This window comes from Phocoena sinus, chromosome 14 (genome assembly GCF_008692025.1).
Source record: "Phocoena sinus isolate mPhoSin1 chromosome 14, mPhoSin1.pri, whole genome shotgun sequence".
In the NCBI taxonomy this organism is placed as follows: domain Eukaryota; kingdom Metazoa; phylum Chordata; class Mammalia; order Artiodactyla; family Phocoenidae; genus Phocoena; species Phocoena sinus.
Window position 1 is genome coordinate 51,892,805 of NC_045776.1, and position 14,724 is coordinate 51,907,528.

General features: G+C 37.3%; 1 protein-coding gene across 1 annotated transcript in view; it reads right to left on the minus strand.

The window, feature by feature from the left end:
- Positions 1-14,724, minus strand: part of GREB1L (GREB1 like retinoic acid receptor coactivator) — a 261,369-nt gene that overhangs the window by 98,214 nt on the left and 148,431 nt on the right. Inside the window, exons 5-6 of the mRNA XM_032654275.1 lie at positions 12,788-12,964; positions 267-443 (exon numbers count right to left, since the gene is read on the minus strand). Of these exons, the coding sequence (XP_032510166.1) occupies positions 267-443; positions 12,788-12,964 (354 nt within the window). The remainder of the gene's footprint in view (positions 1-266; positions 444-12,787; positions 12,965-14,724) is intronic.

The window sequence follows — 14,724 nt, forward strand, 5'->3', positions numbered from 1 at the left end:
CCATTTTTCCCCGAGAGCTGTATTCCACACCCCTAAGTGACAAATACAAGGAGAAATACCCTTTCCCAAATTTCAGTAGTTTCTGTTAAAAACAAAAAGGAGCAAGTCAAATAACCTGCCAGAGGGCCTTACATTTTTGGATTGTCTTCTGAACTTGGGATATTTATCCATTCCACACCTGGATTCTGAACCCAGTATGGGTCACTTGTCAATACTATCGTAACATCCACATTCCCTTCCCGTTCCCTCCCAGAAGTTGACGCTACCTTTCCAGCAGATAAGAGGTCCCTTCGACAGTACACCCTGGGAGCTTCTGACTAGGTAGTACTTTAAGTGCTTCTGCTTCTTTGGCTGGGTGGTGAGCTTCAAGTTTATGTGGTTGGAAAATTCCGTGAAATACCGAAATCCTCTTTCTCCACAGCCGATACAGTTTCCAGAAAACCCTAAAAGGAAGAAAAACAAAGTTACTGGTGGCCTTGTATGTTGTTACAATACTTTCACATATAAAAAACACAGAAATATTCACTCTTTGGCTTGACAACTTCTTAATTTTGATGAAATAATTCAAAGGAAAAAAAAACATGTACAACAATTTAGCAGTTATTTTATAACAGTGAAAGACTGAAAATAATTTTTAAATGCTCTAAAAGGATAATGGTTAAGGAAATAGAATAGATAGTATCATATGATAGAATTTATATAGTTAACATAAAAAATTCTGGTCCTAGAGATATCTATTATTTCTTCCTTACATATTCCCTTCTTAACCTACTGGCTCTGGTTCTCCACCCGACCCACCATGTGGACTTAACTCCATAGGCACAATTGATTAGACTGTGGATCAACATTTGACCCAATCTAGGATAGTCAGAGTCTCTCTCCTGGAATGCTGAAATAAATACAAAAAGAATCAGTCAGATGGTACTGGACTCTGGATATGTAAGGTTTTGTAAAACTGGAACCCAAGTCAGGGCTATGCCATCTAGGGTGTGGGAGAGAGCAAACTGAGAATTGTGAAGACGAAGCTGGTCTCCAGATAGGAGAGCACGAACAGAGATGTATAAACTCAGGGCATTGTCAGCTTCCTAGTTTCTATGAGATCTAGGGAACACAAGTTCCCTAAGGGTCCCATTTCCTCTCTGTTCAACCCCTCTTTATTCAAACTAGCTCATTATTCCTTAGACTTAACATCCAAACAATTCTCACTCAGATTAATCAAACAAAATAAGACTTTCAGTGATCTTCTTGGAACAGAGGACATGCCAAGAAGAAGAAATGGAGAAGGCTGGGAGGATGAGAGGTCATGCTTTGCTTGATTGGAAATCAACTTTTCAATCTCCCTTATTACACAGAAGAAAAGTGGACAGTAAGAGAGTGAGTTCTTCTGGTTGTGAGTTATGAGGACATAACATATGTATGGTCATATTGGCAAATAAGGGCATTCCAAATTTCATAAACACAATATCTCTATATACAAATAACTAAATGAAAATAAATTCACTTATGGAATAATACACTCTTTTAAAACCACCAAACCAACCTGTTTTATAATTAACAAAGATATATAAGGAGAGTAGAGAAAGACCATGAGGATTAAAGACAAAATATCTCACAATGTCCCAATCTCAGGATGCTGACAATTCAGAACATTTAGAAATGGGCATTCCAATTTATTATTATTTATTCAATAATTTTTTATTGAGCACCTACCTATATGCCAAGCATTTTGCTAAACACTGGAAAAACAGTGGTGAACAAGAGATAGTCCCAACTTCTGGTCAGTTACATAAAATTAGTAATTCTATATAATTAGCTTATTACCATCATTTTATAGAAATATAAACATCAATATAATCATAAATTATTTAAAACATATTCAGAGATGGATTGCATTTGAGAGCATTTGGCTATTTGTCTAATACCTTGGAGCTGTAGGCCAAAAAAAGAAAGATGTCAATGACTGCCTAGTTTACCAAATTTCTAAAGCCAACCATCCATCTAACTATCCACCCATCCACCCGTCCACGCATCCATGAATGCATGCATCCATCCACTAATCCATGCATCTATCCACCTGTCCGTCCATCCATCCAACAAATATCTGTACTCTACTATGTGCTAGGCACTATTTCAGGTACCAGGTTTTTAGCATTGAACAAGGAAAACAAAACCACTGCCTCCACAGAACTTACTTTCTGATGTGATCATTATGCCTTGATAGAAAATTGGCTGACCTATGAGGCAGATGCAACATACCCAAAACACAATAAAACTAAGAACCTTCATCTGAAATAGAGACAGTGCCAAAAAATGAGGCTTATCTGATAGGTCCAAGTAGTTCATCAAAGATTAACATGAGAATTAGAATTAACAAATTACTGGGGTTAGATTTTATCTTTTATCTTTTCCTCTACCTGTTTTCTGAGGTGAAAAGCAAGACTTGAGTATGAAGAGGGAGAAAAGCAATGGATCTGGATAATCTTCAAAGAAGAGAAACTTCACATTAATGATGAGAATTAACAATATAAAAGAGTAAGAACTTTAGCGTCCATTTTTAAAACTCTGTATAGTTTTCTGTATTAACTTTGGTTCAAGAGAGATTTTATCTGCTCAAAGTTCTTGCTGTCACTATCACAATAAATAATATCTCTTACAGCCAAATTACCTTTCTAGTTTTTCTAGCAATCAGGTCTTCGAATTGCATGGCAGATTTGGGGCATATGTGTGGCCAAGTGATTAATTTATTTTTATTTATTTATTTTTTTTTTTTTATTTTTTTTTTTTTTTATGCGTTACGCGGGCCTCTCACTGTTGTGGCCTCTCCCGTTGCGGAGGACAGGCTCCGGACGCGCAGGCTCAGCGGCCATGGCTCACGGGCCCAGCCGCTCCGCGGCATGTGGGATCTTCCCAGACCGGGGCACGAACCCGTGTCCCCTGCATCGGCAGGCGGACTCTCAACCACTGCGCCACCAGGGAAGCCCGATTAATTTATTTTAAAATCAATTCCCCCACAGTCTTTGGAATCTGCATAATTTATATACAAATTTAGACAAATTGATATTGGAGTCCACAGGGATTCTAGAATATTTTAAGCTTAAAAAATTTTCCCACTATATCTTTTTAAACTTTTATTTGGTTTTTTTTTTTTGGCCACACCGTGCGGCTTGTCAGATCTTAGTTTCCCAACCAGGGATCGGACCCAGACGCTCCTCAGTGAAAGCGCAGAGTCCTAACCACTGGACCACCAGGGAATTCCCTCCACTACATCTTAATGCATACTAAAATCAACCATCATAAGTAAGAACTGTTAGATGAATATTAACTTTTTGACAATAGAGTAATGAACATATAAAAATCTCATTGTGCTTGTTCAAGAGAAAACTTTTACCATTTTACTGTACTACGCTTTCACTTGGAGAAGTGGTTAATAAAAAATTATTAACAAAGTTCCATGTCTATAAGGGTATTTAATAAATATGACAGAATGGCAGAATAATTACCATTTAAAGAGCAAGTACTATATGCCAGGCACTGTGCTATTGGGTACCTTATAAACATGATCTGTTTGATCTTTATAATCCTGCCAGGTGGGCATTATTGGCTCCTTTATATAGATGAGGAATCTGAGACTTCAAGAAGATAAGTAGCTTGCCCAAGTTCTTAAAGTGCTAACTAGAAAATCTGGGATTTAAACCCAGTTCCAATTCCAAAGCCCATGCTCTTTGGTTTCATATTCCCAATTACAAAGGATTATAAAATCTATTATTCTGATGGTGTTTTCTGTGTGAGTCCCATGATGTATTCTAAGAGGATTCCTCTAGTCATGAAGAATCATTTAGCAAAAAGACATCATAAGAGATTTTTCTATGTCTTCAGTCAGAGCCACATATGAACTGTTCCATTCGATAAAACTTTCATGCTTTTAAAGTGCTAAAAAGAAGTTTCCCAAAGTTTTTCTACCAGAGCCAACTAGGTTCTTAGCTCTGTGATGCAAAAGACTATGTCTTATCATTAGTGTGCCCACATATCATAACCTAACGTGATTTTTGGAACAAATACTGTTGAACAAATGAATGAACAACGAATCCTTGGATCTTCTTTGCTAATTTAGTCCAATGTATAAACTTTACCGTTAGGTGTCTATATTAAACGATCTGCTCAATTTCACTGAAAGAAAAACAATGGATATTTTAACAAATGAGAGCCTATGAAAATGAAAATTACCACTTCTTTTCCTATGAACCAAGAGAAGGCTTTGAACTGTAGTTTAAGGAACGTTTATTAACCATGTGCAGGATCACTTTCTGACTCAAGATATTGATCTATGTATTTCTAGACTTTCTGATGATGCTTTATAACTAGGAAGAATGCGTCAAGCTAAACAAACACACAGCTCACTGTAAATACAATTCTTGAATTCTTTGCCCTCTTCTTTCTTCTTCATTTTTACTGATATTCGTGCTGAGGACATGTATTTGATTCTATCTACAGTAACAAACTGAGAAACAAAAGCAACTCCAGAGAAACACAAAAGCAAAAAAAAATAACAAACCTCACATGCCCTCTTCTTTCTCTTTCTTTCTTTCTTTTCTTTCTTTCTTTCTTTCTTTCTTTCTTTCTTTCTTTCTTTCTTTCTTTCTTTCTTTCTTTCTTCCTTCCTTCCTTCCTTCCTTCCTTCTTTCTTTCTTTCTTTCCTTCCTTCCTTCCTCCCTCCCTCCCTCCTTCCCTTCCTTCCTTTCTTTCTTTTTCTTTAGGCCACGCCACATGGCAGGCATGCGGGATTTTAGTTCCCCAACCAGGGATCGAACCTGTGCCCCCTGCAGTGGAAGTGAAGAATCTTAACCACTGGGCTGCCAGGGAAGTCCTTACATGCCCTCTTATTTGCCTTTTTAATTATTAAAAGTTAATTTAAGGGGTTTGAATCAAGATAGCAGAGTAAGAGGATGTGTAGCTCACCTCCCCCATGAACACATCAAAAATACATCTACATGTGGAACAATTATCACTGAAAACTAACTGGAAACTGGCAGGACTCCTGTACAACCAAGGCTGTAGCGATCAGGTCGAGACCTGTGCCCATAGAAGAAGACTCAGAGAAAAATAGAGATTATGCGGGTGGACGCCCACCCTGTGGAGTGAGTGGTCTGAGCCACAGATTGAGTGCCCCAGTCCTGGGGTTTTATGTGGAGGAGACAATGCCACTTGGCTGGTTGGAGGGCCACTGAGACAAACAGGAGGGCTGAGGGAAGCCTAGACTACGCTCATGAGGAGTGTGCACGCTGGCTTGCCCCCAGGCAAGGTGGAGAGAGGTCTGCTCTAGCAGCTGCCGGGTTTCTCACAACCTCCTTGCCAGGTACCCCAGTCCAAGCGGAGCGAAAGCTCTGGTGCTGCTCACTCCATGTCACAGTGTGGGATGTAGAGGTGACCTGGTGCCACAGCAGCGTCTGAGTGGGTAGGTAGCAGCCATCGCTTACTCAAGCAGCACGTCAGAAGTGTTTCAGATCTCTGACGCAGCTGTTCCACCATAGCCCATCCCCTGATACACACTGAGACTCCATGTGGGTCCCACTTGCACTGCAGAGCCTGGGGGCAGTGATCGGCTGTGAGGGACAAAGGGGACTTGCCCCAGAGGCTGCATTTGAGTGGAGCGGCAGGTAACTGCACAGGCAGTGCATCAGACCTCTGTCTGTGGCCGACATGAGCCAAGAGCCTGCACAGGCCCCACTTGCTTCAGCCCTCCACCCCTCTGGGGCGGAAAGGAGGGGTGGAGAGGAGAGGAAAAAACACACACTTACAGGGAAAAGAGCCAGCATGAACCCGACCCTCAGGGCTTCTGCTCCAGCAACTTGGGGTCAGACTCTGCCCCCGATACAGTGGTGATGGCCACCAAGCAGAGGGGAAGCCCTGTCTCACACCCAACTTCAGCTCTAGCCACTCCATCTCCAGCCCCACCTCCTACCTATGTGACAGCTGCCAGCACTCGCTGAGGAAGGCTGTGACTTGCATCCACATCAAATCCAGCTCTCCCAGCAAAGGCATAGGCCACATGCCGTCTGTATAGGGATGCTCCCACATAAGGACACCCCTTCAAGACTGAAATAAGTAACTGTTTCACCTGAATTCATAGAGGCAGGGAAAGCTGAGCAAAACAAAAAGACAGAGGAACTACTCTCAATTGAAAGAGCAAGAGTAAACCCCTGAAAAAATAAACAACAAGACAGAAATAAACAATTTACCAGATAAAGAATTCAAAGCATTGGCAACAAAAATATTAACTGAATTAGGGAAAAGAATTGATGCACACAGTAAACACTTTAACAAGGAACTAGAAAATATAAAAAAGACCCAATCAGAAATAAAGAACTCAATAGCTGAAATAAAAAACACACTAGAAGGAATGAATAGGAGACTAAGATACAGAAGAATGCATAAGTGATCTGGAAGATAGAGTAATGGAAATCACACAATCAGAACAGCAAAAAAGAAAAAATTTTAAAAATGAAAACAATTTAAGAGATCTCTAGGATATAATTAAGCATACCAACATTGTCATTATAGGGGTCCCAGAAGGAGAAGAGAGAAGGGGATCAAAAATGTATTTGAGTTAATTATGACAAAACTTCTCAAACCTGAAGATGGAAACAGATATCCAGCTTCAGGAAGCACAGAGAGTCCAAAAAGCAATGAACCCAAACAGACCCACAGCAAGACATGTAATTAATATGACAAAAGTTAAAGATAGAGAATTCTAAAAGCAGCAAGAGAAAAACAAAGAGTCATATACAAGGGAATCCTCATAAGGCTGTCAGATGATTTCTCTGTAGAAACTTCACAGGCCAGAAGGAAGTGGCATAATATATTCAAAGTGCTGAAAGGGAAAAACCTGCAACCTAGGATACCAGCAAGAATATCATTTGGAATAGAAGGAGAGATAAAGAACTGCTTAGACAAGCAAAAACTAAAAGAGTTTGTCAATTCTGAACCTACCCTAAAAGAAATGTTAAAGTGTTTTCTCAAGTAGAAAAGAAGTAAAAATCTATAGAAAATGGAAAATCCCACTAGGAAAGGCAAATATATAGTAAGAACTGAGGATCAACCACTTAAATAAGCCAATACAAAGATTAAAAGACAAAAAATTGTAAAAACTGTAACTACAATAAATGGTTAAGGGATAAACACATGAAGATGTAAAATATCACATTAAAAACACAAAATGTGTAGGAGGGGGGTAAAAAAAGTAGATCTTTTAGAATATGTTTGAATTTAAATGATGACCAGTTTAAAACAGTAGATATACTTATAGGTCAACATACATGAACCCAGTGGTAACCACAAATCAGAAACCTACTAGAGATAAACAAAAACTGAAAAGAAAGGAACTACTGAAGAAAATCATCAAACCACAAGGGAAGAAACAAAAGGAAGAAGAAATGAACAGAGAAGAACTGTAAAAACAACCAGAAAACAAGTAATAAAATGGCCATAAGTACATAACTATCAATAGTTACTTTGAATGTCAATGGACTAAATGCTCCAGTCAAAAGACATAGGGTAAAAAAATAATAATAACAAGAGCCAAACTTATAGTAATAGAGAGTAGAATGGTGGTTACCAGAGGCTAGGATGTGGGGGGAAAGGGCAGATTAAAAAAATAAGGAAAAATGGTGGTTGTCAGGGGTTAGAGGGAGGGGGTAATGGGGAGTTAGTGCTTAATGGGTACAGAGTTTCAGTTTTGCAGGATGGAAAGAGTTCTGTGGTTGGATGGTGTTGATGCTTGCACAGCAAGATGAATGTACTTAATACCACTGAACTGTACACTTAAAATGGTTAAGGTGGTACATTTTATGTTATGTGTATTTTACCACAATAAAAAATTGGACACACAGAAAAGACATAGGGTGACTGACTGGATTAAAAAATAAGACCTTTTTATATGCTGCTTACAAGAGACTCATTTCAGAGCTAAAGACACACACAGAGTTTAAGTGAGGGGATGAATAAAGATATTTCAGCAAACAAAACTGACAAGAAAGCAGGGGTAGTAAAACTTACATCAGACAAAATAGACTTTAATACAAAGGCTATAACACACAAAAGACAAAGAAGGGCATAATATAATAAAAGGATCAATGCAAGAGGAGGATATTACACTATTTAACATATATGCACCCAATACAGGAGCACCTAAATATATTAAGAAAATACTAACAGACATAACAGGAGAAATCAACAATAACACAGTAATAGTAAGGGACTTTAACACCCCACTTACATCAATGGACAGACCATCCAGACAGAAAATCAATAAGGCAACACAAGAGACCAATTGGACTTAGTAGATATCTACAGGACAAAAACAGCACAGTACATCCAAAAACAGCACAGTACAAATTCTTTTCAAGTGCACATGGAATGTTCTCCAGCGAAGATCACGTGCTAGGCCACAAAACAAGTCTCAACTAATTTAAGAGGACAGAAATTATATCAAGCATTTTTTTTCCAAGCACAACAGTATAAAACTAGAAATCAATTACAGATAGAAAAATGGGAAAAGAACAAACACATAGAGACTAAACAACATGCTACTAAAAACCAATGGGTCAATGAAGAAATCAAAGAGGAAATCAGAAAATACCTCAAGACAAATGAAAGTGGAAACACGGCACTCCAAAATCTATTGGATGCAGCAAAAACAGTTCTAATAGAGAAGTTTATGGCAATACAGGCCTTCCTCAAGAAACAAGAAACATGTGAAATAAACAACCTAACCTACCACCAAAAGTAATTAGAACAAACAAAGCCCAAAATCAGCAGAAGGAAGGAAATAATAGGATCAGAAAGAAAGAAATAATACAGAGATATAAAAAAACAATAGAAAAGATCAATGAAACCCAGGAGCTGTTTTTTTTGAAACGATAAGCAAAATTGATAAACCATTAGCCAGGCTTGCCAAGAAGAAAAGAGGATACAAATAAACAAAATAAGAAATGAAAAAGGAGAAATAACAACTGATACCACAGAGATACAAAAAAGCCATAAGAGAATACTACAAATAGTTATACACCAACAAACTACACAACCTAGAAGAAATGGACAGATTTCTAAAAACATACAATCTGCCAAGACTGAATCAAGAAGAAACAGATGATTTGAACAGACTGATCACCAGCAGTGAAATTGAATTTGTAATAAGAAAACTACCAGCAAACAAAAGTCCAGGACTGGGCAGCTTCACGTGGGAATTCTACCAAACATATAAAGAAGAGCTAATACCTATCCTTCTCAAACTATTCCAAAAATTGAAAAGGATGGAATACTCCCCAAATTCATTCTATGAGGCTGCCATTACCCTGATGCCAAAACCAGACAAGACATTATAAAAAGAGAAAATTACAGGCCAATATTTTTGATTAATACAGATGCAAATATCCTGAATTAAATATTAGCAAACTGAATCCAACAATCTATAAAAAGGATCATACACCATGATCAAGTTGGATTTATTCCAGGGATGAAAGGATGGTTCAATATTTGCAAATCAATCAATATGATACACCACATTAACAAAAGGAAGGATACAAATCACATGTTCATCTCAGTAGATGCAGAAAAAGCAATTGAAAAAATTCAACATCCATTCATGATAAAAACTCTCATCAAAATGGGTACAGAGGGAACATATCTCAACATAATAAAGGCCATTTATGACAAATCCACAGCTAACATCATACTCAAAGGTGAAAAGCTGAAAGCCTTTCCTCTAAATTCAGGAACAAGACAAAGATGCCCACTCTTGCCACTTCTAGTATTGAAAGACCTAGCCACAGCAATCAGATAAGACAAAGAAATAAATTCAAATTGGAAGGGAAGAAGTCAAACCGCCACTATTTACAGATGACATGATACTTTTTATAGAAAAACCAAAAGTCTCTACCCCAAAACTATTAGAACTAATGAATTCAGCAAAGTTGCAGGATACAGATTAACATACAGAAATGTGTTGCTTTTCTATACACCAATAATGAATTATCAGAAAGAGAGAGTGAAAAATAATCTAAGATCACATCAAAAAGAATAAAATACCTGGGAATAAACTCAACCAAGGAAATGAAAAACCTATACTCTGAAAACTATAAAACACTGACGAATGAAACTGAAGATGATACAAGGAAATGGAAAGATATCCCATGCTCTTGGATTGGAAGAATTAATATTGTTTAAATGGCCATACCACTGAAAGCAATCTACAGATTTAATACAATCTCTATCAAAATACCCATGACATTTTCCACAGAATTAGAACAAATAATCCTAAAATTCATATGAGAACACAAAAGACCTTGAGTTGCCAAAACAATCTTGAGAAAAAAGAACAAACTGGAGGTATCACCCTCACAGACTTCAGACTCTACAACAAAGCTACAGTAATCAAAACAGCATGGTAACAACAACAAAAAAAACCCAGCATGGTACTGGCACATAGACACGTAGATCAATGGAACAGAATAGAGAGCCCACACCTAGGTTAATTAATCTATGACAAAGGAGGCAAGAATACGCAATGGAGAAAAGACAGTCTCTTCAATAAGAGGTGCTAGGAAAACTGGACAGCTACATGTAAAACAATGAGATTAGAACATTTCCTTACACCATGTATAAAAATAAAATCAAAATGGATTAAAGACCTAAATGTAAGACCTAAAACTCCTAGAAGAGAATGTAGGCAGAACACTCTGACATAAATCGTAGCAATACTTTTTTTGGATCTGTCTCTTAAGGAAAAAGAAATAAAAGCAAAAATAAACAAATGGGACAAATGGGATCTAATTAAACTTAAAAACTTTTGCACAGCAAAGGAAACCATAAACAAAATAAAAAGACAACCTATGGAATGGGAGAAAATATTTGCAAATGATATTACCAAAAGGGGTTACTATCCAAAATACATAAACAACTCGTACAACTCAGTATCAAAAAAAACAAAACACCCAATCAAAAAATAGGCAGAAGACCTGAATAGACGTTTTTGCAAAGAAGACATACAGATGGCTAATAGGCACATGAAGAGATGCTCAACACTGATGATTATTACAGAAACGCAAATCAAGACAACAATGATACCATCTCATACGTGTCAGAATGGCTATCATCAAAAAGTCTACAAATAACAAATGTTGGTGAGGATGTGGAGAAAAGGAAACCCTTGTACACTGTTGGTGAGAATGTAAATCGGTGCAGCCACTATGGAAAAGGGTAATGTGGGTTCCTCAAAAAACTAAAAATAGAACTACTACATGATCTAATAATTCCTGTACTGGGTATATAGCCAAAGAAAATGAAAACACTAATTTGAAAAGATACATGCACCCCAACGTTCATGGCAACATTATTTACAATAGCCAAGATAAGGAAGCAATCTAAGTATCCATCAATAGACAAATGGATAACGAAGATGTGATACACACACACACACACACACACACATTTGCGTGCACACACACAATGGAATATTACTCAGCCACAAAAAAGAATGAAATTCTGCCATCTGTTGGAACGTGGATGACCCTAGAGGGTATTATGCTTAGTGAAATAAGTCAGACAGAGAAAAAAAAATACTGTATGATATCACTTACATATGGAATTCAAAAAATAATACAAATGAATGTATATAGCAAAACAGAAACAGACTCACAGATATAGAAAACTAACTAGTAGTTACCAGTGGATAAAGGGAAGAGGCGGGATGATAGGGGTCAGGGATTAAGAGATACAAACCACTAGTATAAAACAGATCAGCAACATGAATATATATTTCAGCACAGGGAATTATAGCCATTATCTTGTAATAACTTTTAATGGAGTATAATCTGTAAGAATACTGAATCACTATGCTGTACATGTGAAACTAATATAATATTGTAAATGAATTACGCTTCAATTTAAAAAGAATAATTAAAAAGTAAACCCACTCTTTGTTATTTCCCATGATGTAGGAAAGCTATGCTGTGAAAAACGTCCGAAGTAATACTAGAAAGTAAAACAATTCTGACATAAAGTTAAAACATTTTACATCATAGGTATATTCCTAGTTATCCTGATTGAACTAATGCTAAATATAAAATGAGAATCACATCAGTCAAGTGTAGTTAGAAATAATGGGTGGTAGAGAAAAACTACCAATGACTTACAAAGTGGATAATCCACAGTTGAATAATTGAGAGATGATTTGATATCAGATCCAGATCAATGACTCTATGGAGAGTGAATCCTACTTTATTTCACAAAATATTTATTCTTTTTTTTTTTTTTTTTTTTTTTTTTTTTTTTTTTGCGGTACGCGGGCCTCTCACTGTGGTGGCCTCTCCCGTTGCGGAGCACAGGCTCCGGACGCGCAGGCTCAGCGGCCATGGCTCACGGGCCCAGCCGCTCCGCGGCATGTGGGATCTTCCCGGACCGGGGCACGAACCCACGTCCCCTGCATCGGCAGGCGGACTTTCAACCACTGCGCCACCAGGGAAGCCCAAAAATATTTATTCTTGATAAATTGTATGGTGTTCTTTAATGCTAGTTTTAAAAAGTCTCTTCATTAAGGTGAATGTTTTGAGGGTTAATAAAAAAGTGAAAGTTAATTTTTAAGAAGTTACTAAATGAAAAAGTGTTTCTTACTTAAACTAATATGTAATCCCCAGCTAATTCTGTGATTTTAAAAATTCTGTGATAATTTAAAATAAACTTGTATTTTAACTCCTTTATCTCAGAAGGAACTTTATAGGTATGAGATACTCACCTAAAAGTGCATTTTTTCCATGATCATCTGGTAGAAATCGCTTGTCTACAGCACACACTAGGATGTGTTCAGGAAGATTGGGAGACTTGGCCCCCACCAGGAGGAATCCTGCTGGGATGTCGATTTGTTCCATACACAGAGATACCAAACGCAAATCCTTTCCTGCTTGACAAAAACCTACAAACCAGTAAAAAAGGACACAGTGGAATGTTTAGAGAGTTTATAACTCCTCATCACCCATTTGGAGAGCTGATTACCTGTGGGAATCACTATTAAGGACTAAATTTAAAGTCCATGTACTCCAACCAAAGACACATCTATCATATATGCTCCTCTGAGCAGAGCTAAAAAGACAGAGACACTAAAAGGAGGTATTTCCAACTGTTTTAGCCAACACTGATGACTTTATATTTTCTGATCCACAAGTAAGCAAATGATAAATACACAGCAAACTCTGAAAAACATGGAATTTTTATGTGCACATAATATAGTATTTTTACTTTCAATGCAAATTCACTTCTCTAAATGGAGACAATCATAGAACACAGATGTTCTCCATTTCATATAGGAAGAGACTAAAGCTCCGAGTTTGGTGAATCATAAATGAATGGATCAGAACTAGAACTCAGAACTGTTTAGGTTACTTGCACTAGGTAAGACATGACAAAACCTTACATATCAATTTACATTCCCACCAATACTGCAAGAGGGTTCCCTTTTCTCCACACCCTCTCCAGCATTCATTGTAGATTTTTTGATGATGACCAGTTTAAAAAAAAAAACCACCTTACATAACCACTTTGTAACCATAATGTATTACATTAATTCATTAGTTCATCATTTATTAAAAATGATTTGCAACAGATGCTGTCCTAGGCCTGGGGATAGAGCTGAACAAAGTATACCTTCCTCTAAGAACTCACTTGTAGTCAATTAGAAGAATGTATAAGGAACTGATAATTACAAAACAATATTACAGAGGACAGCTATGTTCTGCTACAAAGCACCAATCTCCACATCTTCTGGGAAATGATTCCCACCACTCTAGTTATGTGATTTCCCTGGACAGCTGTGATATTCCAGATTGAGCTGGAGCTGGCACCCAGTTCAAGATGGGCCACTGGAATATCCCACCTTTCTGGTCATGGCTGATCAGTCCAGGTGTGGGTACCCGACATAAACCAGGAAAATGGAAGATGGACACCTAACTCTCACACACAAACCTGAGGAGACCACCATCATTATTACCCAATACAAAGTGCGCCAGAACCATGCTAGGTTCTCCCAGCATCAATTCATATTATGATGTTAACCAAATGCCAAGAAACAGTTGGATGCCATCAGTTAGTATATGAGAAATAAAAAGAAAACAACATCCAAACATTGTATGAAGCTATGGTGCATAGGAATCTGCTCTATGGTCTGGATAATTAAACCTCAAAAGCAGACACAATGAATTACAAAAAGCAAGAAATCAAAGACTAGAATGATAAAGACACTGGGCTTCAACCATTTCAAGCTTGTAGATCCCCTTTTAACATTAAAAAATTCAAATGTAACTTCTAGTGTTCACAAATTGAGAAAAATAATATCAAAATGTTATTGTGAACTCTAACAATTTAAATGAATCTGTATTTTATTATTCACAATATCATCTATATTTATTTGGACAATAGTCATTTATACATGAGTCATATTATTTATTCAGTTTACAAACATACTTTGGAGCCTATAGATACATAGAACCCTTAAAAAAATCTGCTGTCCCCACCCCCATTAAGGGACAAAACTCACAGGTTTGAAAGTTGGGAGATGATGATGATGACGATGATGATACTAGTGGCAGTTAAAATTTATGGAGTGCTTAACATAAGACAGGTACAGTGCTAAACACTGCAGAGATTTTCTCATTTAATTCTGTCAACAACTCTAGCTAG